Below are 23,036 nucleotides of genomic sequence, written 5' to 3' on the forward strand. Positions count from 1 at the left end.
CTGCGCTTTATCGGCAAAACTTGGTATTTTTTACATTACACATATGCTATAACAACTATGTCACAAAACTATGTTTTAAGATGCGATGAGACGTCAAGCTTAGAACCTCAACAGTTCGCTCATCTAAACTTAGAATTAACAGTCAACCTCAAATTCTAGTTTGGCCAAATCACGTGATCAATTCCTTGCCTGCGGTGGGTTTGTCATTGGCTCTGACGTCATTAGGGATCCTGAGTATGACAACTTTACAGCAGCAGTATCAAGGTGTGTGTGTGCTGCTCTCAGCTCACTAAATGACAGTATCAAGGTGTGTGTGTGTGTGTGTGTGCGTGTGCTGCTTTAAGCTCACTAAATGACAGTGTCAAGGTGTGTGTGTGCGTGTGTGTGCATGTGCTGCTCTCAGCTCACTAAATGACAATATCAAGGTGTGTGTGTGTGTGTGCTCCTCTCAGCTCACTAAATGACAGTATCAAGGTATGTGTGTGCGTGTGCTGCTCTCAGCTCACTAAATGACAGTATCAAAGTGTGTGTGTGTGTGTGTGTGTGTGTGTGCTGCTCTCAGCTCACTAAATGACAATATCTGGGTGTGTGTGTGTGTGTGCTCCTCTCAGCTCACTAAATGACAGTATCAAGGTATGTGTGTGCGTGTGCTGCTCTCAGCTCACTAAATGACAATATCTGGGTGTGTGTGTGTGTGTGCTCCTCTCAGCTCACTAAATGACAGTATCAAGGTATGTGTGTGCGTGTGCTGCTCTCAGCTCACTAAATGACAATATCTGGGTGTGTGTGTGTGTGTGCTCCTCTCAGCTCACTAAATGACAGTATCAAGGTATGTGTGTGCGTGTGCTGCTCTCAGCTCACTAAATGACAATATCTGGGTGTGTGTGTGTGTGTGCTCCTCTCAGCTCACTAAATGACAGTATCAAGGTATGTGTGTGCGTGTGCTGCTCTCAGCTCACTAAATGACAATATCTGGGTGTGTGTGTGTGTGTGCTCCTCTCAGCTCACTAAATGACAGTATCAAGGTATGTGTGTGCGTGTGCTGCTCTCAGCTCACTAAATGACAATATCTGGGTGTGTGTGTGTGTGTGCTCCTCTCAGCTCACTAAATGACAGTATCAAGGTATGTGTGTGCGTGTGCTGCTCTCAGCTCACTAAATGACAATATCTGGGTGTGTGTGTGTGTGTGCTCCTCTCAGCTCACTAAATGACAGTATCAAGGTATGTGTGTGCGTGTGCTGCTCTCAGCTCACTAAATGACAATATCTGGGTGTGTGTGTGTGTGTGCTCCTCTCAGCTCACTAAATGACAGTATCAAGGTATGTGTGTGCGTGTGCTGCTCTCAGCTCACTAAATGACAATATCTGGGTGTGTGTGTGTGTGTGCTCCTCTCAGCTCACTAAATGACAGTATCAAGGTATGTGTGTGCGTGTGCTGCTCTCAGCTCACTAAATGACAATATCTGGGTGTGTGTGTGTGTGTGCTCCTCTCAGCTCACTAAATGACAGTATCAAGGTATGTGTGTGCGTGTGCTGCTCTCAGCTCACTAAATGACAATATCTGGGTGTGTGTGTGTGTGTGCTCCTCTCAGCTCACTAAATGACAGTATCAAGGTATGTGTGTGCGTGTGCTGCTCTCAGCTCACTAAATGACAATATCTGGGTGTGTGTGTGTGTGTGCTCCTCTCAGCTCACTAAATGACAGTATCAAGGTATGTGTGTGCGTGTGCTGCTCTCAGCTCACTAAATGACAGTATCAAGGTGTGTGTGTGCTGTTCTCAGCTCACTAAATGAGTGTCAAGGTGTGTGTGTGGGTGTGCGTGTGCATGTGCATGCGCTGCGCTCAGCTCACTAAATGAACGGATCCTGCTCGCGTATGGGCGATTTTTCAAGAAACATCTAATTCTGGATTCAATGCAAGTATCACACTGCGGTCAAGCCAGCCGCCAAGTCGAAAAGCAGGGTCAATCTAGCCGCCACGTTATTTCGAGGGTCGCGCATAAACTGCCTATTACGGTAAAACCGTCAGAGAACTGATCTGAATGCAGTGCTCCTCATCCAGCGAACGCGATTAACGTGGCGGCTAGATTGACCCTGCTTTTCGACTTGGCGGCTGGCTTGACCGCAGTTTTATCACGCGGGATCAGTGATGACTTGGCTTCTGATGTGGGTTATACTATTTGCTTGTGTACCACAAGTAAGAAATATATTTCTTTATTTATTTATGTCTATTCATTTTATTACAGTATCTGAATTATTAGATGAAATTAATGCATAAGTAAAACGCCACGCTTAGTTTAGGCTAATTTAAAACAGTTTAGAAGACAGTTTAACATGCGGTGGAAAGCTGTATCTTTGACCTAAAATGCTATTTTTAATGATTAATAGCCTATTTGCTTTTGCATTAACATACTGTAAAAGGTTGCTTGGTGCCTGCACATACAATTTTCAAGTGAAAAATTGTATGTTGTGTAAAATAAAAATAAAACAAACCACATAATGAAATAAAGCATTTCAAAATCCAATTCTTCAAGTATATTGTACTCTTTAGCAAAGTGAAAATGAGACACCTTATCAGAGGTTTGTTATGTAACAGCATTTGCATCAGTGCATCTAATTTGCATCTAATCCCCCTCTTTTCCACATTAAATTCTTACCATATCTTGATTAATTCAAATTTAAATGCGCTATAGATGATCATTTAATTATATGTGGCAAGCATTCAATGACCTCATGTTTCACGCATTTTAAAGAATGCAATTTCTTAACAACAAATTTCATGTGTGAGAATATACTGCTGCCCTGTGGACTGAAATTAACATGTTTGTGAAAATGCATGTTTAGTATTCAGACTCGTAATATCCTTTATTGGTTTGATTCACTGGAAATTCTTTAAAACTGAGTTCCCTTCATTATGTCTTTGAACAAGACAGCCACCCTCTTTGATACTTAGAACTGTCACCCAGTGCATGGGCATACTTAACCTGCCTTAAATTTATGCAACTTTGGCTGTCTGTCATATCTGCTGCTACTTTGTGTGTGGTGTGTTACTTAAGTCTGTTGCCATATCAATCAATCATCTTGTTAATCGAACCTGAGGGCCTGAAGAAGTCGACGCAAAGAGGTAAAGAGGTGCCTGCTAAAATCATTTATCAACATGATCTGTCATCCAGAACCCCGTTATTTACATGTGTTTGAACATTTAGATACCTACCATAAAATAAAAAGTGACTGATGAGGTGAAAAGGTAAGCTTAGGTAAAATTGGAAAACTTAAAATTTTAATATGTATGATAAATCCACCCATTAGCTTTATTTGTTTCTTGACCTGATGTGAAATAATTGTCCAGTACAAAATGAGACCCATGAGCTGACAACAAGTCTATATCTATTATAATTTGATATATGCAGGACCGTGTACCGGTAATTAGAACTGGTTCATTACTCTGAGATACAGTAGTATGTGGGAGATGAATTAAGCTGCATCGATTCCAATTACAAATGGCATCATAAATTGCATTTAGAGGTTCAGCTGAAGTGTGTTTACATGTCTGAGATAAAGAACAACAAATTAAGACATTTGTGACCTTGGACCACAAAACCTTTCACAAGGGTCAATTTTTTTTATTGAGATTTATACATCATCTGAAAGCTGAATAAATATGCTTTGTTAGGATAGGACAATATTTGGTCGAGATACAACTATTTGAAAATCTGGAATCTGAGGGTGCAAAAAAATCTAAATCGAAAATCGCCTTTAAAGTTGTCCAAATGTCTTAGCAACGCATATTACTAATCAAAAATGAAGTTTTGATATATTTACGGTAGGAAATTTACAAAATATTTTCATGGAACATGATTTTTACTTAATATCCTAATGATTTTTGGCATAAAAGAAAATCGATAATTTTGACCCATACAATGTTTTTTTTGGCTGTTGCTTAAAAGTATACCCAAGCGACTTATGACATTGTACAATTGTAACATTTTTCTTACAATTCTGATATAAAATTCTAGATATCAATTCAGAATTGTGAGAAAAAAGCCACAAATCACTTTTTTTTTTAATTCTGTGGATGAAAGAAAAAAAACTGAATTGTAAGATGTGAACTCAGAATGAGTTCGACTTGCAATTGTAAAATGTACATTCAAAATTCTTAAAATGTAAATTCTACATTCTGAGAAAAAACAGTCAGAATTGTGAGATGTAAACTCAGAATTCTGAGGAAGTCAGAATTTTTGAGATGTAAACTCGCGATTACGTGTTTATAATTTGCAACTGTGAGATATAAACTTGCAATTGTGAGGGAAAAAAGTCAGAAGTGTGAGAGAAAAAGTAACAGTTACCCTTTTTATTTTATTATTAAATCAGTCATTCCAACCCATTTTCACAGTGTCTGTATCCAAGAGGAATCTTGACAGGGGGGAAAGAAACAAAAGCCTAAATGTGTCAGAAACAGGAATATCTTGAGACTTGTGTCTTATAGATTCACAGAGCATTTGCCCAGGATTCCTCTAAGATGCTGTCCATACCGGAGCCCTACAACCGCTCTCAGTACTGCCAATGGCCCTACAAATGTCCTAAAACTCCCCCCACCTGTCCGCCAGGTGTGAGCTTGATCATGGACGGCTGCGATTGCTGCAGAGCATGTTCCAAACAGGTGGGGGAGGTTTGCAACGAGAAAGAAAACTGTGACCATCATCGTGGCCTTTACTGTGATTACAGTGCAGACAAGCCTAGGTACGAAAAAGGAGTATGTGCCTGTAAGTGTCCTTGTACTAACACAGCCTTCTTATTAACACTGTGTTCCGGTCTTAGATTAGATTACGATGGAGATTTAAAGGGTGGATTAAGGTGGCGGAACCCAGATAAACCAAGCCAGGGGATTCTGAGCAGAATTATAATACATTCTGCTCACCTTTTTAGCATATGTTTTCACACAGCACATCACATACTTTTCTTGGTATTGTATCCAGTATGTATTTGATGAACTTGACTGGTTTTGCTCTTTGTTGCTATCCAGATCTGCCAGGCACTGGCTATGAGCACAATGGTGTTATCTATCGCAATGGCCAGAGCTTCCAGCCCAATTGCAAATACCAGTGTTTGTGTGTGAATGGGGCGATCGGATGTGTCTCGCTGTGTAATGAATCTCAGCCCCCCAGGGTTTGGTGCCAGAACCCACGGCGAGTTAAACTCCCCGGCCGTTGCTGTGAGCAGTGGATCTGTGATGAGTCCAGGAGGGGACGCAAGACAGCACCAAGACACACAATGGCTGGTATGAGCTCCGGCGTCTCACAAACTTCCCGCAAATATCTGGAAACTCATTCTGGGCAAATAAGATAATTAGTTGATAATGGTTGAAACACGGGATTTGTGTTGTCTTCTTTTGCTTGCAGTCATGTTATTTGCATCATGCACGTGAAAACTGATTCTAAACAAGGCTGAACTGTTTTAGACAGTAGTTTATAACCTTTATATAAAAATGTTACTTCACAGCTCTGTATTAAAACTAGAAAGAAACTGATCCTTCTGCTCAAAAATAGACAATTAACAAATATGATTGTCAGAATTTCCAGACCTGTAAAACTCATGGAAATGTCTATATTAGCCTACATATGCATTCTGTAGTCATGATAAGTTTATATTATATTATATAAAAATGTAAATGTTCAAAAGTTTGGGATTGGTAAGATTTTGTAACGTTACACTACACTACACACACACAAGATTTTTTAAATGTTTTTGTCTCTTACATTCATCAAGGCTGCATTTATTCAAACAAGAGCACAGTAAAAAATAGTAATACTGTGAAATATTACAATTTAGAATAGCTCTGTTTTATTGTAATATATTTTAAAATGTCATTTATTCCTGTGATGGCAAAGCTACATTTTCAGCATCATTACTTCAGTCTTCAGTGTCACGTGATCCTTCAGAAATCACTCTAATATGCTTATTTGCTGCTCAAGAAACATTTCTTTTTTTATTATCAATGTTAAAAGCAGGAAACGGTGATATTTTCTGAAATGAAGAAAGCATTCATTGTCTTTGCATTCTTACAGCCCTGTCTAGTGTAAAGGACAACTGGCACAAGAACTGTGTGACCCAAACAACCTCCTGGAGTCCCTGCTCAAGGACCTGCGGCCGTGGAGTGTCTTTACGCATTACTAACAACAACAAGCAGTGCCAGATGGTCAAAGAGAGCAGACTCTGCAACATCCGGCCTTGCAAAGTGGACATCACAAAGCACATCAAGGTATATCAAGAACATAAACATCGGATTCAATGTAATATTCATTTTGCATTTGAGAGTGACATGAATGACTGTAGTGTATAAAAGGATATAAATACATTTTGACCCTGTGCCTTTTTGGCCCTTTTTTCATTTCTCCATAAGCCTGGAAAGAAGTGCTTGAACATCTACAGGGAGGAAAAGCCACACAACTTCACTATCTCAGGCTGCACCAGTACAAACACTTACTGGCCCAAGTACTGTGGAGTGTGTATAGATGAGCGGTGCTGCATCCCTTACAAATCTAAGACTATTGAGGTCGACTTTCAGTGCCCGAGCGGATCTGGCTTCAGCTGGCAGGTCATGTGGATTAACGCCTGCTTCTGCAACCTGAGCTGTAAAAACCCTAATGACATATTTACAGATCTAGAACAGTACCATGTGAAAGGTGAGGTTGGAAACTGAATGTATGACACCTTGCAGAAAAGTCAATAGAAAGATTTGGGTGAAAGCCATAGATTTTCTGAGCAAGAGTTATTATTTAATTGACCATCATATTTGGCCTTTTTTAGTATACGAGACTTTTTCCTATTGGAAAAACTGAAATAAACCAATATATTATATTTTAATACTATGTGACCTATTGCAACCAAATTGTTCATATGCTGTGAGTTATTTCAACCAAGATTATCAAATTTTTTGTCATATTGTGACAAATAAATCCTTTTGTACAAATGATGTAACTATAGGTATGTAAAAAGACTATCATATTGACTTCTGTAGTTAAAATCTTTAGTTTATACAAAGTCTATATAAAAAAGAAATGTATATTGCTTTTATGTATTGATAATGAAGTTTTTGTAGTGTCATGCCTTTTCCACATTTATGCTCTTAAATGACACTAGTTCTTGGAGTGAGTTTTGCCTTATAAAATTTGGTTTTCCACGTACTGTAACGTTTTGTATAGACAGTTCTTATTGAATTATCTAATAAACACAGACAAAAAAGGTTAAGTAACCAGCTTTTTATTTTCCTTTTTTTTGTTTAAATAAATACAAACTGTTATTCCATTAAAAATGCAGTGCATCCGATTGTTTTACATCTTTACAAAGCAGGGTGCCTTACCAAGCTGCAAGCATTTGTTTTAGTGTGTGTGAAAGAGCAGGTGAGTTGCTAATATTATCTTTTTCTGAGCGATCCTTCGTTTTACTCTTTCAAAGCCTTGAGAAAAGAAGCACTCAGTCCAAGCAGAGGATTCCATGGCACATTTTGTTCCGTTGTGCTTGATTGCATAGAAATCATCATCATCATCATCATCATCACAAACAAAAAAACAACAAAAATATCACTCATATACAGTCATTTACCTGTATTCGTATATCTACAAATTGGTTTTGTTGAATTTAAAATAAAGATTTTTTTTAAAACATGTGATCCTGTAAAAATCATTTAAAATCACTTTCGAGAGCATCAATCACTGAGTTACAAATGTAACCCAAAATAATGGGACACTCCCAACAAGGAAAATGCAAATAAACACATTATGAGCTTATACCTTAGTTTTATAAGGTAGGCTAGCATCATGAAAAAATACCACCGTCTCTACTCTGTGGTCAACCAATCCCTTTTCCATTCAATGAGGTCTACGTCAACATTTACAGATTATACACTTAATTATGCACTTAATCTAGCATATAAAAGTGGTATAATAACTTGACAAAAGAAAATTAATTGCAGACTAGAGATTAACATAATTGTACAAATGTGCCCTTCTCAGTGCCTAGCTTACTTGGATAATGACCATCAAAATGTCTCTGTGCTGCATTGCCTCTAACAACAACAACAAGACAGCCATTGCGCAGGGTGCAAAAAAAAGAAAAGAAATAACTCCATCATCCTGTCCTTCATCCACTCTATCCACTCCTTCCTCAGCATTTCCCCAGGAAATATAGTCTTAAACACAAGACACTTTGGCATAAATGCCCTCTGACAAATAAAATGGTGCAAGACCAATGAGTCCTGTTGCGTGTGTAGTTAATGGCAGCGCAGCACAGTCAGAACAGAAAGGTTAATGCATATGTGAGATGGACCGGAGACAAGGTCACCAGTCTAACAGGACACTTCGGTAGACTTGGGAGCCTGGTCCACAGAACTGTCCATGTTGTCAGTGTGCGAACGTGTGCGTTGGTTGTCTGAGGTGTGGGCTCGGGCACGGCCCTCGTTGGTGTGGGAGCGACTGCGGTTGCCCTCGTTAGTGTGCGACCTGCTGCGGTTGCCGTCAAAGGAAGTGACGCTGGAGCCGGATGCTGTGCGGGAACGGACCAGGCGGGGCATGCTGGCAGAGGGCACTAAGAGGCAGAGGAAGACAGATTAGGATACTTATTTTAAAGCTTTTTACATTTGCTGTGTATGTTTTTAATGTATTTTTAGTGTATTTTGCTACAATACTTTATATGACTATGTACACTACTGTTCAAAAAATTGGGGTTGGTAAGATTTTTTAAATGTTTTTGAAAGAGTCCCTTATGTTCACCAAGGCTGCATTTATTCAAACAAAAAATACAGTGAAAACAGTAATACTGTGAAATATTATCACAATTTAAAATAACTGTTTCTATTTGAATATATTTTAAAATTAAATGTATTCCTGTGATGCAAAGCTGCATTTTCAGCAGGCATTACTTAAAGTTTTCAGTGTCACATGATCCTTCAGAAATCTCTTTAATATGCTGATTTGGTGCTCAAGAAACATTTCTTATTTTGACAACAGTTGTGCTACTTAATATTTTTGTACACTTTTTTTTCTGAATTCTTTGATGAATAGAAAGTTCCAAAGAACAGCAGTTTTTGCAGTTGTTTATAAATTAGACATTTTGCTTTAAGAAAAAGTTCAAGTTGATCAAGTCAGGTTGAAAATTAAATCTCACCACTAGAGGGCAGCACAGTCCAGTCATATTTACTGCTATTTGCTAATGTTATATGTTAATTTTAGAGTTCAGGCAATGTACCATGGGTATTCCTTATAAAGACAAAGCTGTATGGTCAAATAGAGACTATATTAAACAAAAAGACAATATCAATACTTACTGTAACCCATGCCCTGAATGAAGTACTTGAAAGCCTCTGTTAGCTTCCCAGGCTAAGGAGACGATAAAAGCAGAAATTAGTTTATTTGACTGCAAAAACAGCTAATCGGGTCAAGGTGGAAAACAGATTTCCCTAAGTATATGATGTGAAACCGGATGGATTCTAACAGCTGGTAGCAGCAGGTGGCGAGCAGATTATTAGAATTGAGAACTACCGGCATATGCCATCGCTGTCCGTAATGAGATTATGGCGCACTTCATCCCTCATGATCATCCTGTGCCTTGAGCAAACTTATAAATTAAACTGAATGGTCATAAAGGTTATAAATACACACCTGGTCGACCTGGGGCAAGCCTCCACAGTCAGCCATCTGAAGAAAGAGAAGTGACATAAAAATGTTACTTAAAATGCATGAAAAACAAATGCGTCACTGCTTGTTTCTCATTTCTGTTTCTGCCATTCACACAGGTGTCTAAAACACCTAGCGCTCCATTAACTCCACTGGTTTTAAAGTTATTTTTACTTATCGGTAATCAATAGGCCATTTCAGACGCCATAAACCTAATTCTTAGTCCACCTGAGGGCGAGCTGTGGAAAATTAGGTCAGCAGAGGTAGTGTTCAGCCCTGGAGCTGGCCAGCGTGGACCGCTTCTGCACTACCTGGGTAAATTAGTCACTAGATAATGCGGAGCTATCAGAATCTTATCAGTGCTTGACTTTTCCATGTAGGCTATAAATACATGCCAGCTTCAATGGAGTCCACTCACCTTAAGCAGTGTGGTTTTGGTCGGGTCCAGCTTTGTGTTGCACTCAACCTGTACAGAAAACAGACGTGTTAATCCACTAAATACACATGCAGCAGATATGAAGTGTGGAGCAACAGTGTGCAAGATTAAAGGTTTTTAATAAAAAAATACTCATAAAATGTCTAGCAATAATAATGAAGTGAATCAGTCCTAAATTAAGCTTAAACCTACCACAACATCCACTGCTGGGGAACTGTCTCCAACTACCAGGAGCGCAGGACACCTGAAAACAGAGCGACAAAGTCATTACTACAGGAAATTCGTCCCCCATTGTCTAGAGTATTTTTTGGAACAATTTTAGACTTACTTTAGAGTTCTGACATTGACATGGCCACCAGATACAGGCCTCTCGATTTCCAGGTCTCTTCGGCTGTGAAGTGGATGAAAATATTAATTAAATGTTATATCAACACTAAAATAACCATCAAGATATTTTAGTAGCGGTGTTGTGTTTACCTGTTGTAGGACTTGACGAAGAGTTGCAGATTGAACTGGTTCATGTCATTCACAATGTGGTGACGGTATCTGCCAATGAGGTCATGGTTCTGCTGGATTTCCTCCTGGAGAAATAATAAGAAATAATAAGTATAAATTCATCCATTCAAAAATTATCTAGAATGGGTCAAACATTGACTAACCTTTCCAAACAGGTGAGAGATGATCATGTCAGGCATGGCGTGAGTCCAACCAGAGATCTGTAATTCAAGAAAAATGAGCCCATGACAGACACAAAAGCTTGAAACTCTATATAAGTGATGAATATTACATAAATTATAATCACAAAGTGGTAAGCACTCACTTTGTGTGCTGCCCAGTCCATCCAGCCCTCAGCGCATGGGTTGATGTTTATCAGCACAAGGCCTTCCGCCATAGCAGGGTGATCCAACTATAAAAGGAAACAGTATTTGTAAACCACATCTGAACACATCTAAACCATAATTTATTAAATAACGAACATGCAGATTAATTTTTTTACAAGGGACATTCCTCAGCAGCTAAACTAGCCAAATGAATGCCAAAATCCACAGGAAAAGAAACACTTGCAGCTCTTTATCCTGGTTTGATTAAAGTTTTAAATCACTTAAAAAGGAAGTCAAACTCACCGCAAACTTAGCAAGGATATAAGCACCCGCACCAACAGCCATGCCGATCACACTCTTCAGTCTGTGGGGTTTAAGAAAACCAGTTAGGATAGAAAATAATCCAAAATGTTCCTAAAACTGTTAAATAATGAAACGAAGACCTCACCCAAAATGTTTAAGAATTGATGGAAGTGTCTCAGACAGTTGATCCATGGAAGGGTACTCGTATCTATTAAAAATGAATTATTATTCTTCTGCATTAATTTACAATAAAGATTTCCACTTATATGTCTACACATGATAGAACTCACCCAGTGGAGAAGGTGTTTGCTCCGTCTTGCTGCCCTGGTGCATCTACATGACATACAGCAAAATGCTGCATGATCTCCTGCATATCCTCATGGTTGAACAAGGTGTCAAAGCAGCTTTTATCTATTGGAGAAGCATAATTTATCTCCTTTAGAAGAACCTCTTGATTAATGTGTATTGTAAAGCAACACAAAGAGATTTAGGGGACATTTTAAACTGTTTTATCATGTTTAAAATATATAAAATCTTACGGTTCAGTCCAATATCATGGTAGGTGAGGATGACGGGCCGGTCACCCTTAGGAACCCCTTTCATGGTACAGTGGACTCTGCCATATGGAGTCTCCACATCATGTTCCTACATGCAACATGGTAAGAAAACGCTCATCAGCATCTGCTGAACCATCATAAGCAGCACTAATCTCATCTGCAGTACAATGCATTATTACAGCACTTATCACAACAACAACTTGAACATTTTTTTCTCTATAACACCTTTCAGTTTTAAGACTTTTAATAGAGTAGCCTTTCTGCGAATGAGCCACAGACCAACTGCAAACATTTCAACACTCTATGCACTTTGGTTATAAATCTGTAAACTGTAAGATCACAGTCCATGAAAACTGTCTGTCTGATTTCATAACGTTCAACTACATCTACCAATTTCGCAAAGCATCAAACCCTAATTAAGAGCCAATATTAAATTTATAAATTTCCATTACATTTTATAAACGTGTTGTATTTGATAAAAAAAGATAAAAGGAAGAAAACAAAAGATTTTGACTACATGTAAACTATATTACCAAGTTCACATCTGCTAAATCTGCCTGTAAGGCATAAATAAATTAAGATATTATAAACACTTGAAACATTGTGTATTGTGAAAAGCACTATACAAATAAATTTGACTTGAATTTGTCAAAATCAAAACTTCATGCACAATTTGAACCACTAAGACAACAAAAACCCTAAGAAGTATGAACCAAAAGCAACATGAAGGTTTCTACTCACAGCGACTTCTATCTCGAATACTAATTCCATATCAGAGTCCTCCAGAACCATGGCTGCTGATATTAATTAGCAGTAGTGATGAGAACCAGTAGGTAAAATTGGATTGAAAGTAAGCTCCTGTTTGCGCACTTTGCTAATATTCATCTGTGCGCAGGGTTTTATACCCCTGTTGCCATCACTTGACATAAGCCCACACTCCCAGCATGCTTTGCACCAAGATCAAAACAAGTTAATTCTAGTTAATGACATCCATAAATTGGATCAGCCTGTATCAGATGCTTGGAGTAGCCGACTCTAGGCCTTCGGAAAATTAGGCAAGTGCAGCCAAACAAAAATTTGATGATTGTGATGGCAGTGTGCATTGGATAATTGTTTTTCATCACTAAAAACAAAAAAAAATCAGAAAAGAAAGTGCAACTGAGCTACACAAAAGCTCAGCACATGGTCATGGCAAATATGTGCTGCTACTTAAATTTTTTTTAAAGAATCCAACTTTTACTTTGGAAGTACTTTACTTTGACAAAATAACATTTCTAAGGAGAATCTGTATTTCTACACATTTTCCCATGTTTAACAGTGGAAACTGCATAGCCACTAAAACCAACAAATCATAAATCACCGCCAACGGATTGAACTTTAACATTCAATTTATCTTTCTTGAAGTTAATTTAGCACTAGTGACAAACAATGACAAATAACCACCATGCACTGTAAAAGTCATTGAGAAGAGTCTTTGAGTGCAGGCCACTGGTCAAAGATCAACTGGCTGACGCTGCAGAAACTAGTTTCAGCTACCTCAAGTTGCAGCACAAGCTGCTAAGAAAGTCAAATAACATCTTTAACACTGACAAGGACATAAACATCTTGCGCTTGGCTTTGTATAGTGACTGAACACAAACATCTGTTGTCTCTCTACTGGCACTAATCTCTTTAAACGGGACGAGCCCTACGTGAGCGCCTCGGGCAGATGGCCAGTGTATCCCTCAGCAGCCCACGTCATTGGTCTAGACGCTGAACACTCTTATTAAACACATGACCCGCAAACTTCAGGACTTTAATCTGTGTGAGGATCAGCACGAGAGGCCTGTTGGATGCAAATCTGTACTGTATCAGTACTGTTGTAATGCCATGGTGTCGGCAAAGAATGACCTCTTAGATTTTTGAATGAAGTCAAAAGGAACAAATGAAAAATGAGCACCATACAAAAAACTAAAAAAAAAGAAATCTTGCCTTAATCACCAACTGCTGGACAGCCTCTCTTAGCCCCTAGAATAGAGAAAACGGTTTAGGTTACCACAACATGTCTATATTGCATGCATAAATATGTACACTTAGTACAAATCTTTACAAATTGTGTGTTTCCCATACTTGCAAATCCCTGTCCCCGATGAGAGGCTTCGACTCAACTACTTGGATATCATCCATTCTCAATGAGGACACCTAGAGGTGGGAAAAAGGTGACATAAACACAACCATATTATTACCATCAAATCATTTACCACAATCTTCCTCCAAGGTCACAGAAGGAAGTATCAAATTACCATTTCCTTGTTTTTGTTGTGGTGTAATTCAACTTTGGCAATGATTATTTACAACAGCTTTACAGGAGCTCATAGGTGGATTCGAGGAAATAAGATACATTTTGTATCTCTGGATCATTTGGGGAGTTTTTACACAATGGCAGATTTTTTTATGCTTACAATTTCCTATTTTCAAGTTTCAAGTTTTTTATGCCCATACATATGACATACATGTGATGTATTGAAGGGAAATGCTTATACCTAGTTTCTCATCCTACATTGCAAAAAACAAAACAAAAAAGACTATCAAGAATATGACGTGAATAAAAATAATAAAATAAAGTATAAAGAACAATTTTCAAAATATACAAAAACTATACAATGTATCCATTTATCATGTTATGTTTAATATAATTTCACTGTTAAAACAATAATTTCATTACATTATTTTTGCAACTGTAATCTAGGGTAAATTTATTTGATGCCACTCCTGTGCAGTATTGAATAGTATGAAAGCATGCTTCTGATGCAGCTTTTGTACATTTTGTCTTTTGCCATTTGAAATATTTGGCACATTACAAATACATTTCTTTATTTTGTTTTTAGATTATATCCTCAGCGCTTCAAAACGGCTTAATTAGTTTTAAATGGTGCAGATAATGCATTTCAAAAGATGACAGTCTGAATGTTGATGTGGATGTAAATGGAATGAGAGCTTGAACAGGCTCTTTGTCTGGCTGAGGTTTCTAAAGGTCACATGTCAGGCTTTTCCTCTGTAGTGGGCCTGGACGCTACACACAGGAAACCACTGACACAGCTGCTTCCATGGCTACTGCAGTCAGTCCCTGCACCCCTTTAACACTAGCAAAAAATAAAAGCCTTTGTGTCTTATCATCCCACAGGTTCAAGGAGTGTTCCTGTACCAAGCCCCTATAAAAAAGCAGCGATTGATTTTTTATTCACAGTCGAGCTCTATAGGAACCAAGCCAAGATGTTTATCAAGAGGAATTTCTGTAGTTCAAAAACCATGATTGTGCAGTCCATCATTTGCTGAGGTTTCTACAGCAAACCCCTACACGATTTCCTGACCAGGATCATGTGAGAACTAAAATTACTAATGGATACTAGACCAAGCTAGAAGAAATCAGCTTAATGAGACTATATTTAAAATACATATAATCAAATATAAGAAAAGTGAATTAACAAGCAACGGTTAGCTGGCAAAGAGGTCACCTGCTTGTTTTTAAACTGTGTGCCCTTATGGCCTCTTTTGAATAATCTTTTACCTGGGAGTGTCAGTAATGCCTCAGCAGGATATAAACCGGAGCAACATAAGAACAGATCCTGCCCTTCCTATGCCCTAGAATACGCACTATACTTCAAAACATCCAAATTCACCGGTCTGCTTCTCCGGACCAGGTTTCCATTATAGTTTACAATGGTAAATGAGACTAATTAATGCCTTACATTAACTACTAATTTAATAATTTATCAGTATTGGAACGTTTCAGACAAATTTGTAACAGATGCATTGTGTATTTGTATGAATATGTGCAAATGTGCATATATTTGTTTTCATTAACTTTGAGACACTATAAAGACTTAAAGGTTTACTTCGGTTGCTATTGCATCAATGTCAGTAAGTATAATGTTTATGCTGGAACATAAGCACAATTGCAGCTGCACCCTGCAGAGGAGAGGAACATTTTTGTTTCACTTCCCATAACCACTTTTTTCTTCTTCTTTTCTGAAATCCAATTCATGGATCACATTTTTATACTGAGAGAGATACTGAACTCAATGCGCATTAGACCAATCCCTGCAGGGGTCCAACAAAATTTCTTCACCATTTAAGCAATAACACTTGTTGACCTACAACACTAATAGAAAATAATCTCTGATTTTCCTATTTATGTTTCACATATGTAGTAGGCACATGCTATTTTGCCGTGTATTCAGTTGATGCTTCTGCTGTTGTATGAGTAAAGGTGTCTTTACACAGCCTGCTCTGAGGATGCCAAAGGAAATTCTAAAATAAAATAAACCAGCTCTGATGCACCTCAGTGCCTAGGATCAGAAGTGGCCCTGATGCTGCTTTGCTTTTGTGCAAATGAAATGCAGTATTGGAGTACAGTTCAACTTTGCCGTTGTCGTGAGCAAGCTTTTATTTAATGAATTATATTATTTATTAATTCCATATTTTCATTCAGTCCATGTTTATATTCACGTCTATAATTGCATATTCCTAATTTTATACTTAAAATGATCATTTCATAAAAACAAAGTCAAAGCTTTTATGGCAACAAAGTCTTCTACTGAAGCTTTATGATCTGCTTTGGAAAAACGCAAACTTGACGTTAACACGATCTATTAGTATTTCACAAATGTCTGACATTGTATTTGATCTGAAATGCTGTCTCCGGCTAAAAACTAAAGCAATCCACTAGTTTTATTACTAGCAACATTTTAACATTAAAACGAATGTAAAAAATAAAATAGCACTTTTTATGACTTACCGGTTATTATCCACAAAATAAAAACAAGTCCAACAAAACAAAAAAGTTTTTGCAGAGTTTGAGGGGTGACAATTGACTACGTGCTGCTCGCGAGAGGATGTAGCAGGCAATTTTATAAAGATGTGTTTAGTCAGTCCTGCCCACTCCTCATGCTATTGGGCAACTTCACTGAGTCATGCCTTCCTTTCACAGCATTGCATGAGATATGATGTGTTCACTTGAGGAAACTGTCTCGACTATAGGACTGATCTTCTCCTACAATAAAAGTTAGAAAATAAGCTTTGAGTGAAGTTGATGTTATTTGATATTTGTTCATCTGTATTCTGTCCCTGCATACTGCCATTTGCTGTAAAAAGTAATACAGAATCATCTCAAAGCTGGTTATTCTTTTGAATCAATAAAGTATTGTTCAGAGGAGTGCATGCCTTTGTATGTGTCTATGCGTGTGTGTGTCCTCTCTAATCACACAATGATTTCACTGTGGTTAGCTAATATGAGGCAGTGATAGCAAGCACATTCACAATTGCACAGAAACTACCATTATGCTGATCAACTCAAGCACCATTTACACCACAAACGGAATAAGACGGCAGAATAAATGCAGACAGAATTGACTTCTAAAGCTGTGTTCAGCATGAGAGACTTTTCATAAATCAAAACTGTCAGATGATAAGAGTGTTTTTAGGTTGTTTGATGTAAAGCTGGGCAGTCGGCCAGGTGAAATTGTGTTGTGGAAAAATACTGAAACCATTGATGACCAGATAAACTTTTAAGATTTATAGGCAAAAGCATATTGAATCAAAGAGTACACTGCTCGGGTTAATAAACTAGGTTAAAGAGAATAATAACTGATAAGGATTGTGGACTTTTACCTAACAAGTTCATATCTCTGTGTACTCACACAGTGTTTTTCGTGGAGTCTGGTGCTACTCGAATTTATAATCATCCACCTACCATCTCCGTTTATATAAAAAAGACAAACTTGATTCTTGTAATAATTTTACTAATCTGGAAAAATTAACTAAAATCAATTGAACACATGCAGCTATAAATAAATAAAAAATCTTACTTACTACCTTTTTTAATTAAATATTATACCACACATTTTAAAGAATGTCATTCAGTTATGTCAGAACTTTGTGTTAAATTGTGGTTTATTTGGGGGTCAAATGTGTACATTTCTCACCTTTCTGTCAAGTCTCTGTTTTTCACAGAATCTGGGTTAATGACATTGGCTTATATTTGTGTCCTTGTACTTGCAATACAGCAGTTTTCATCTTAAGATCCTCATATCTGGTTTGCACAACATGTAGGTTATTGGATGCCTCAGAAAGAATAGATAAACATTGACCTCCCTCTCCCTACAGGCTTTTGGCATCCGACAAATCAAAAGAATAAAAGGAGGTTCAAGACCAAAGGCTGTTTTCTGCTGTGGCCATCCAAGAACAGGACAAAACAGTCATTATGTTATCATTTAACCACACAGACATGCCCACATCATCTGAACATAATGGCTGGTATTGGCACACAGAATAAAAGGCCTACACGCCTTCATTTCAGGTACTGAAAGGTCAGTGAGGGCTAGTTTGACATAGAAATGTTGACTGACAAGAGTATAGTAGATTCTTGCCCTTGTACCTTGCCATTGCTGACTTGTCTAATTCTACAACATGCCACCCATTCACAAACCAAACCTCTTCCCTTTTAAGGCATTATTTTACACTTTAATCTACATTAATCAAACAATAAATTCATAATTATAAATTAGTAATATCCTAGTCCTCCTAACATGCATAGTCACAGTCAGCTTAAACTGCATTAAACTGCTTTAGTGTAGATGCAGTATGTGATGCAATAACAGTATTCAGATGTAGTATGAATCATACTAAGCCGTGATTCAGACATGACATGAGACAGCACTTATAGGACTGTCTGAAATGTAGGCCTCACCTCAACCTATCACGTAGTTCCTCAGAGCATGTGCTACTTAGTTCAATGTCACATATTACTGATTTACTAAAAGGGATAATAGGACGTCTTAAAAGTTACACAATGACAATAAACACTATTTTCGGTGCATAATAGGACTGTTAAAGCCGTTTATGGTCATTTTTGTAAGTATTAACCAATGGATCAATAACCAAAATGTGATGGCTTCATTCACAGACAATGAAATAAGTTGCAGAATTAGGTCATGATGTACATACTCAATAAATGAAGAACTAGGTAATTATGTGCCAACACAAACTCTTACCAGTATGATCAAAGTATTATGGATTATGCATTAATGTGTGTTGTGGAACAACACAAACAGTGACTCATAAACAGACAATATAAACAAGCACATGCAAAAGAACCCCCAGCATATTACAATTACACAAAATCTTAACCATTTATCAATTGTGAGGAAGTTTCTGCGATCACGTTATTGGTGTCACTGGTACATGTATAATATTTTTAGAGGTCGTTTCTGACTGAGGATTTTGTATCTGATCTTCGATCAGTTTATCTCCATTATCAGTCCTTGTCACTGGAACAACAATTATAATTGCACTTTACTGCTCATTTCACTTTGATGTTTAGGATGATAAAGTTACTCAATAACTACAGCCATAACTTTTAGGGCATAATTTTTCAATGTGAAAGAAATGTTTGGTTTAGACGTATTGTTTTCTAACTACTTTCTATACTAATATTATACAAGTATTCCAAATATTCAACCAACAAAAATGCAATCATAAAACGCTTATAAACATTTCTCTCCCTCTGGGCTTATGCATTTTCTGTGAGAAGTGCTAGATATTCCAGTTGTTTCTTCATTTCTCACAGTTTTATCCAGACACACCCTGGGCCGATCCTCGGCCAAATAATAAACCACTCTGCGTGAATTATTTTAACAGCTTCATCTTCACAAATTTGTGAAAGTGGATTGATTTACATGTTATTGTACCAGAGCTACCTGAGGGATCACCTGCAGGAACACTCCTTCTGCTCCACCATGTCCATTTTACTCTGACCTGGCAACATGCTAGAATTCCTGCTACAGGTCATTGCCTCTGCTGATGTGATGGCTTCATTCACAGACAATGAAATAAGTTGCAGAATTAGGTCATGATGTACATACTCAATAAATGAAGAACTAGGTAATTATGTGCCAACACAAACTCTTACCAGTATGATCAAAGTATTATGGATTATGCATTAACGTGTGTTGTGGAACAACACAAACAGTGACTCATAAACAGACAATATAAACAAGCACATGCAAAAGAACCCCCAGCATATTACAATTACACAAAATCTTAACCATTTATCAATTGTGAGGAAGTTTCTGCGATCACTTTATTGGTGTCACTGGTACATGTATAATATTTTTAGAGGTCGTTTCTGACTGAGGATTTTGTATCTGATCTTCGATCAGTTTATCTCCATTATCAGTCCTTGTCACTGGAACAACAATTATAATTGCACTTTACTGCTCATTTCACTTTGATGCTTAGGATGATAAAGTTACTCAATAACTACAGCCATAACTTTTAGGGCATAATTCTCTACTGTGAAAAGAAATGTTTAGTTTTCTAACTACTTTCTATACTAATATTATACAAGTATTCCAAATATTCAACCAACAAAAATGCAATCATAAAACGCTTATAAACATTTCTCTCCCTCTGGGCTTATGCATTTTCTGTGAGAAGTGCTAGATATTCCAGTTGTTTCTTCATTTCTCACAGTTTTATCCAGACACACCCTGGGCCGATCCTCGGCCAAATAATAAACCACTCTGCGTGAATTATTTTAACAGCTTCATCTTCACAAATTTGTGAAAGTGGATTGATTTACATGTTATTGTACCAGAGCTACCTGAGGGATCACCTGCAGGAACACTCCTTCTGCTCCACCATGTCCATTTTACTCTGACCTGGCAACATGCTAGAATTCCTGCTACAGGTCATTGCCTCTGCTGATAAGATGCAACCAATTACTGAAGTGGAAAATTGCTCTGACCTGACTTTGTTTTGTTTTCCATGAAAATAACCTTTAAAACAGGACCTAAACTCATTCACTAACAACTTGCCGAAGGCAACAATACAAGGTAACCAGCCACCATCTTGTCCAAACTGAATCTTTAGGTTTCAAATATTTCCTGACTGCAAAACAACAGCCTAGAAAGGTTCTAATTACTATTCTTGTCAGGCATGAATTGACAACATTCAAAGTAAATGCCTACCCATATTTCCATGTATTTTATTAGATGGGGAGACTGTTACTGTAAGTGCAAACAAGACAGCTGCACCACAGGAGGGCCACAGATATTGATATTACTGGAAACAGGAAAACTGAGTATGGAATTTCTGGAAAAAACAATTCAGATATTCACCTTCTGCTTCATCTTCCACAGCTGGAGAGGTTGAGTCCACAGGCCCTTCTGGCCGAGTCTGTGTAGCGATTGGAAACTGAGTGCCTGACAAATCCTATGATGAAAGCATCACCTTATAATGCTGAGAAGTACAAAAGAGATGTTTTGCTCTTCTGCAAAGCTCATGATTTACGGTGCTTATAAGAACAAACACTGAAGGAAAGATTTCAAGTTTCTTAGTTTGCAAGTTTAACAAATAAATAAGTAAACAATGAAGAAATTACTTACCCAGGATTTTTTTGTCAGTAAATCTAAGCCAAAGGCAGTGGTAATAATTACTAAATTGCTGAGCTAGATAATGGACACAGCTGCCTTGCTAGGGCAATGTCTCTGTTAATCATTTTATCCACCTTTTGACCTTATAGCCAGTCATAGGTCTTTGGGCAATCTTCCTCTCCTGCCCACAAAAAAAAAGGCACATGATCATAAACCCAAGTTAACTTATTTTCTAATGAATGGTCAAGTCTTTTCTGAAAATATACTGAAGTAACAAATGTAATATTACTTAATGTAATACCTTTGGTCATAAATAAACAAACAAACAAACAAATAGGACAGGGCAGGATAGGATGGGATGGGATGGGATAGGAATATGAATAGGACAGGATAGGATATTTATAGGATAGCAATAGAAATATAAAAATAATAGAATTCTATTATTATAATATAATAGAAAAACACATTATTATTATTATTTTAGGGTTCATAGGGTTAGTATGATGTTACCGTCATTTTAAAGTCCTTGACCCACCCATGAGATGTAGTTGTGACTAAACGGATCACACTCTAGTGCTCCACCAGCCCCACCAACGCAGCGTACAGCACCTGTAGCCGGCCGTGGAACACTAGTGAGGTGTGTTTCAAACGTGGATCACCTCACGTCCTCACGAAGACGTGGCCAACGTGACTGGCGCTTCTGTGGTGGGCGGGGCTCACGGGAACGGATGATTATCTTCTTACCTCGTTGATACCAAGGCCCCCAAATATGCGAGGGACCTCCATCCTATAATATATAGCAGGTAGGCCTGTATATTCATAAATACCTGTTTATAGGCTACTGGGTAATAAATCTTAAGCTTGAAATTATAAATACAATATGTGACCCTGGAGCACAAAACCAGTCTCAAGTCGCTGGAGTATATTTGTAGCAATAGCCACAAATACATTGTATAGGTCAAAATTATTGATTTTTCTTTTATACCAAAAATCATTAGGATATTAAGTAAAGATCATGTTCCATGAAGATATTTTGTAAATTTCCTATTGTAAATATATTAAAACTTAATTTTTGATTAGTAATATGCATTGCTAAGAACTTCATTTGGATAACTTTAAAGGCGATTTTCTCAATATTTAGATTTTTTTGCACCCTCAGATTCCAGATTTTCAAATAGTTGTATCTCAGCCAAATGTTGTCCTATCTTAGCAAACCATACATCAATGGAACGCTTATTTATTCAGCAGATGATGTATAACTCAATAAAAAGAAATTGACCTTTATGACTGGTTTTGTGGTCCAGGGTCACATATGTGATATATTGCTAAGAACTTCATTTGGACAACTTTAAAGGCGATTTTCTCAATATTTAGATTTTTTTGCACCCTCAGATTCCAGATTTTCAAATAGTTGTATCTCAGCCAAATGTTGTCCTATCTTAGCAAACCATACATCAATGGAACGCTTATTTATTCAGCAGATGATGTATAACTCAATAAAAAGAAATGGACCTTTATGACTGGTTTTGTGGTCCAGGGTCACATATGTGATATTAAGCGTGATATTATAAATAGGCTACAACATTACAAATGTTGTTTGCAAAATTAAATTATATGCATTTATATTGTCTAATATTAATATTTAAAGTAGTGTGTAGCGTTAAATATGTAAAGCTAAAGAGGTTTTTTTATTAAAATATTTTGATTATTATGGAAAAAGACCTTGGAGTCTAAAATCCGAGAAACCCATTCCTATATGTGGTGAAATAAAGTTTTCACGAGGAGAGTGAGATGCTGCTGTCGTCTCCGCCTCCTCGACTACATGCAACTTTGTTT

At 37.5% G+C, this 23,036-nt stretch overlaps 2 protein-coding genes across 4 annotated transcripts; one reads left to right on the plus strand and one right to left on the minus strand.

Moving 5' to 3' along the window:
* Positions 1 to 2,141: 2,141 nt before the first annotated feature.
* ccn4a (cellular communication network factor 4a) lies at positions 2,142 to 6,777 on the plus strand. The gene is made up of 5 exons (XM_016239519.1): positions 2,142 to 2,196; positions 4,486 to 4,762; positions 5,023 to 5,277; positions 6,065 to 6,258; positions 6,400 to 6,777. The coding sequence occupies exons 1-5, from the start codon at positions 2,149 to 2,151 to the stop codon at positions 6,697 to 6,699; spliced, it is 1,074 nt and encodes a 357-aa protein (XP_016095005.1). The 5' UTR covers positions 2,142 to 2,148; the 3' UTR covers positions 6,700 to 6,777.
* Positions 6,778 to 7,804: 1,027 nt separating this feature from the next.
* Positions 7,805 to 20,972, minus strand: ndrg1a (N-myc downstream regulated 1a). 3 transcript variants are annotated; one of them, XM_016239516.1, is made up of 16 exons: positions 20,946 to 20,972; positions 13,897 to 13,968; positions 13,759 to 13,794; positions 11,770 to 11,875; positions 11,521 to 11,641; positions 11,376 to 11,438; positions 11,231 to 11,291; positions 10,927 to 11,013; positions 10,766 to 10,822; positions 10,584 to 10,687; positions 10,435 to 10,497; positions 10,299 to 10,350; positions 10,089 to 10,136; positions 9,656 to 9,691; positions 9,322 to 9,373; positions 7,805 to 8,582 (listed from the first exon to the last, which is right to left on the minus strand). In XM_016239516.1, the coding sequence occupies exons 1-16, from the start codon at positions 20,955 to 20,957 to the stop codon at positions 8,344 to 8,346; spliced, it is 1,209 nt and encodes a 402-aa protein (XP_016095002.1). In that variant the 5' UTR covers positions 20,958 to 20,972; the 3' UTR covers positions 7,805 to 8,343. The 3 variants fall into 3 exon arrangements, with proteins under 3 accessions (XP_016095002.1, XP_016095003.1, XP_016095004.1); XM_016239517.1 differs by lacking the exon at positions 20,946 to 20,972 and adding an exon at positions 16,565 to 16,648; XM_016239518.1 differs by lacking the exons at positions 13,759 to 13,794; positions 13,897 to 13,968; positions 20,946 to 20,972 and adding an exon at positions 12,529 to 12,681.
* Positions 20,973 to 23,036: the final 2,064 nt, after the last annotated feature.

This window comes from Sinocyclocheilus grahami, unplaced genomic scaffold, assembly GCF_001515645.1.
Source record: "Sinocyclocheilus grahami isolate Dianchi unplaced genomic scaffold, SAMN03320097.WGS_v1.1 scaffold566.1, whole genome shotgun sequence".
In the NCBI taxonomy this organism is placed as follows: Eukaryota; Metazoa; Chordata; class Actinopteri; order Cypriniformes; family Cyprinidae; genus Sinocyclocheilus; species Sinocyclocheilus grahami.

Bases quoted from the DNA above. Each gene is read 5' to 3' on its own strand.
- ccn4a (XM_016239519.1), top strand. From the start codon at position 2,149: ATGACTTGGCTTCTGATGTGGGTTATACTATTTGCTTGTGTACCACAA. The intron at 2,197-4,485 runs GTAAGAAATATA...TGTGTCTTATAG, and splicing joins TATTTGCTTGTGTACCACAA to ATTCACAGAGCATTTGCCCA. The intron at 6,259-6,399 runs GTATATCAAGAA...TTTCTCCATAAG, and splicing joins ACATCACAAAGCACATCAAG to CCTGGAAAGAAGTGCTTGAA.
- ndrg1a (XM_016239516.1), bottom strand. The intron at 10,351-10,434 runs GTAAGTCTAAAA...CTCTGTTTTCAG, and splicing joins GTCAATGTCAGAACTCTAAA to GTGTCCTGCGCTCCTGGTAG. The intron at 9,692-10,088 runs GTGAGTGGACTC...CTCTTTCTTCAG, and splicing joins CCAAAACCACACTGCTTAAG to ATGGCTGACTGTGGAGGCTT.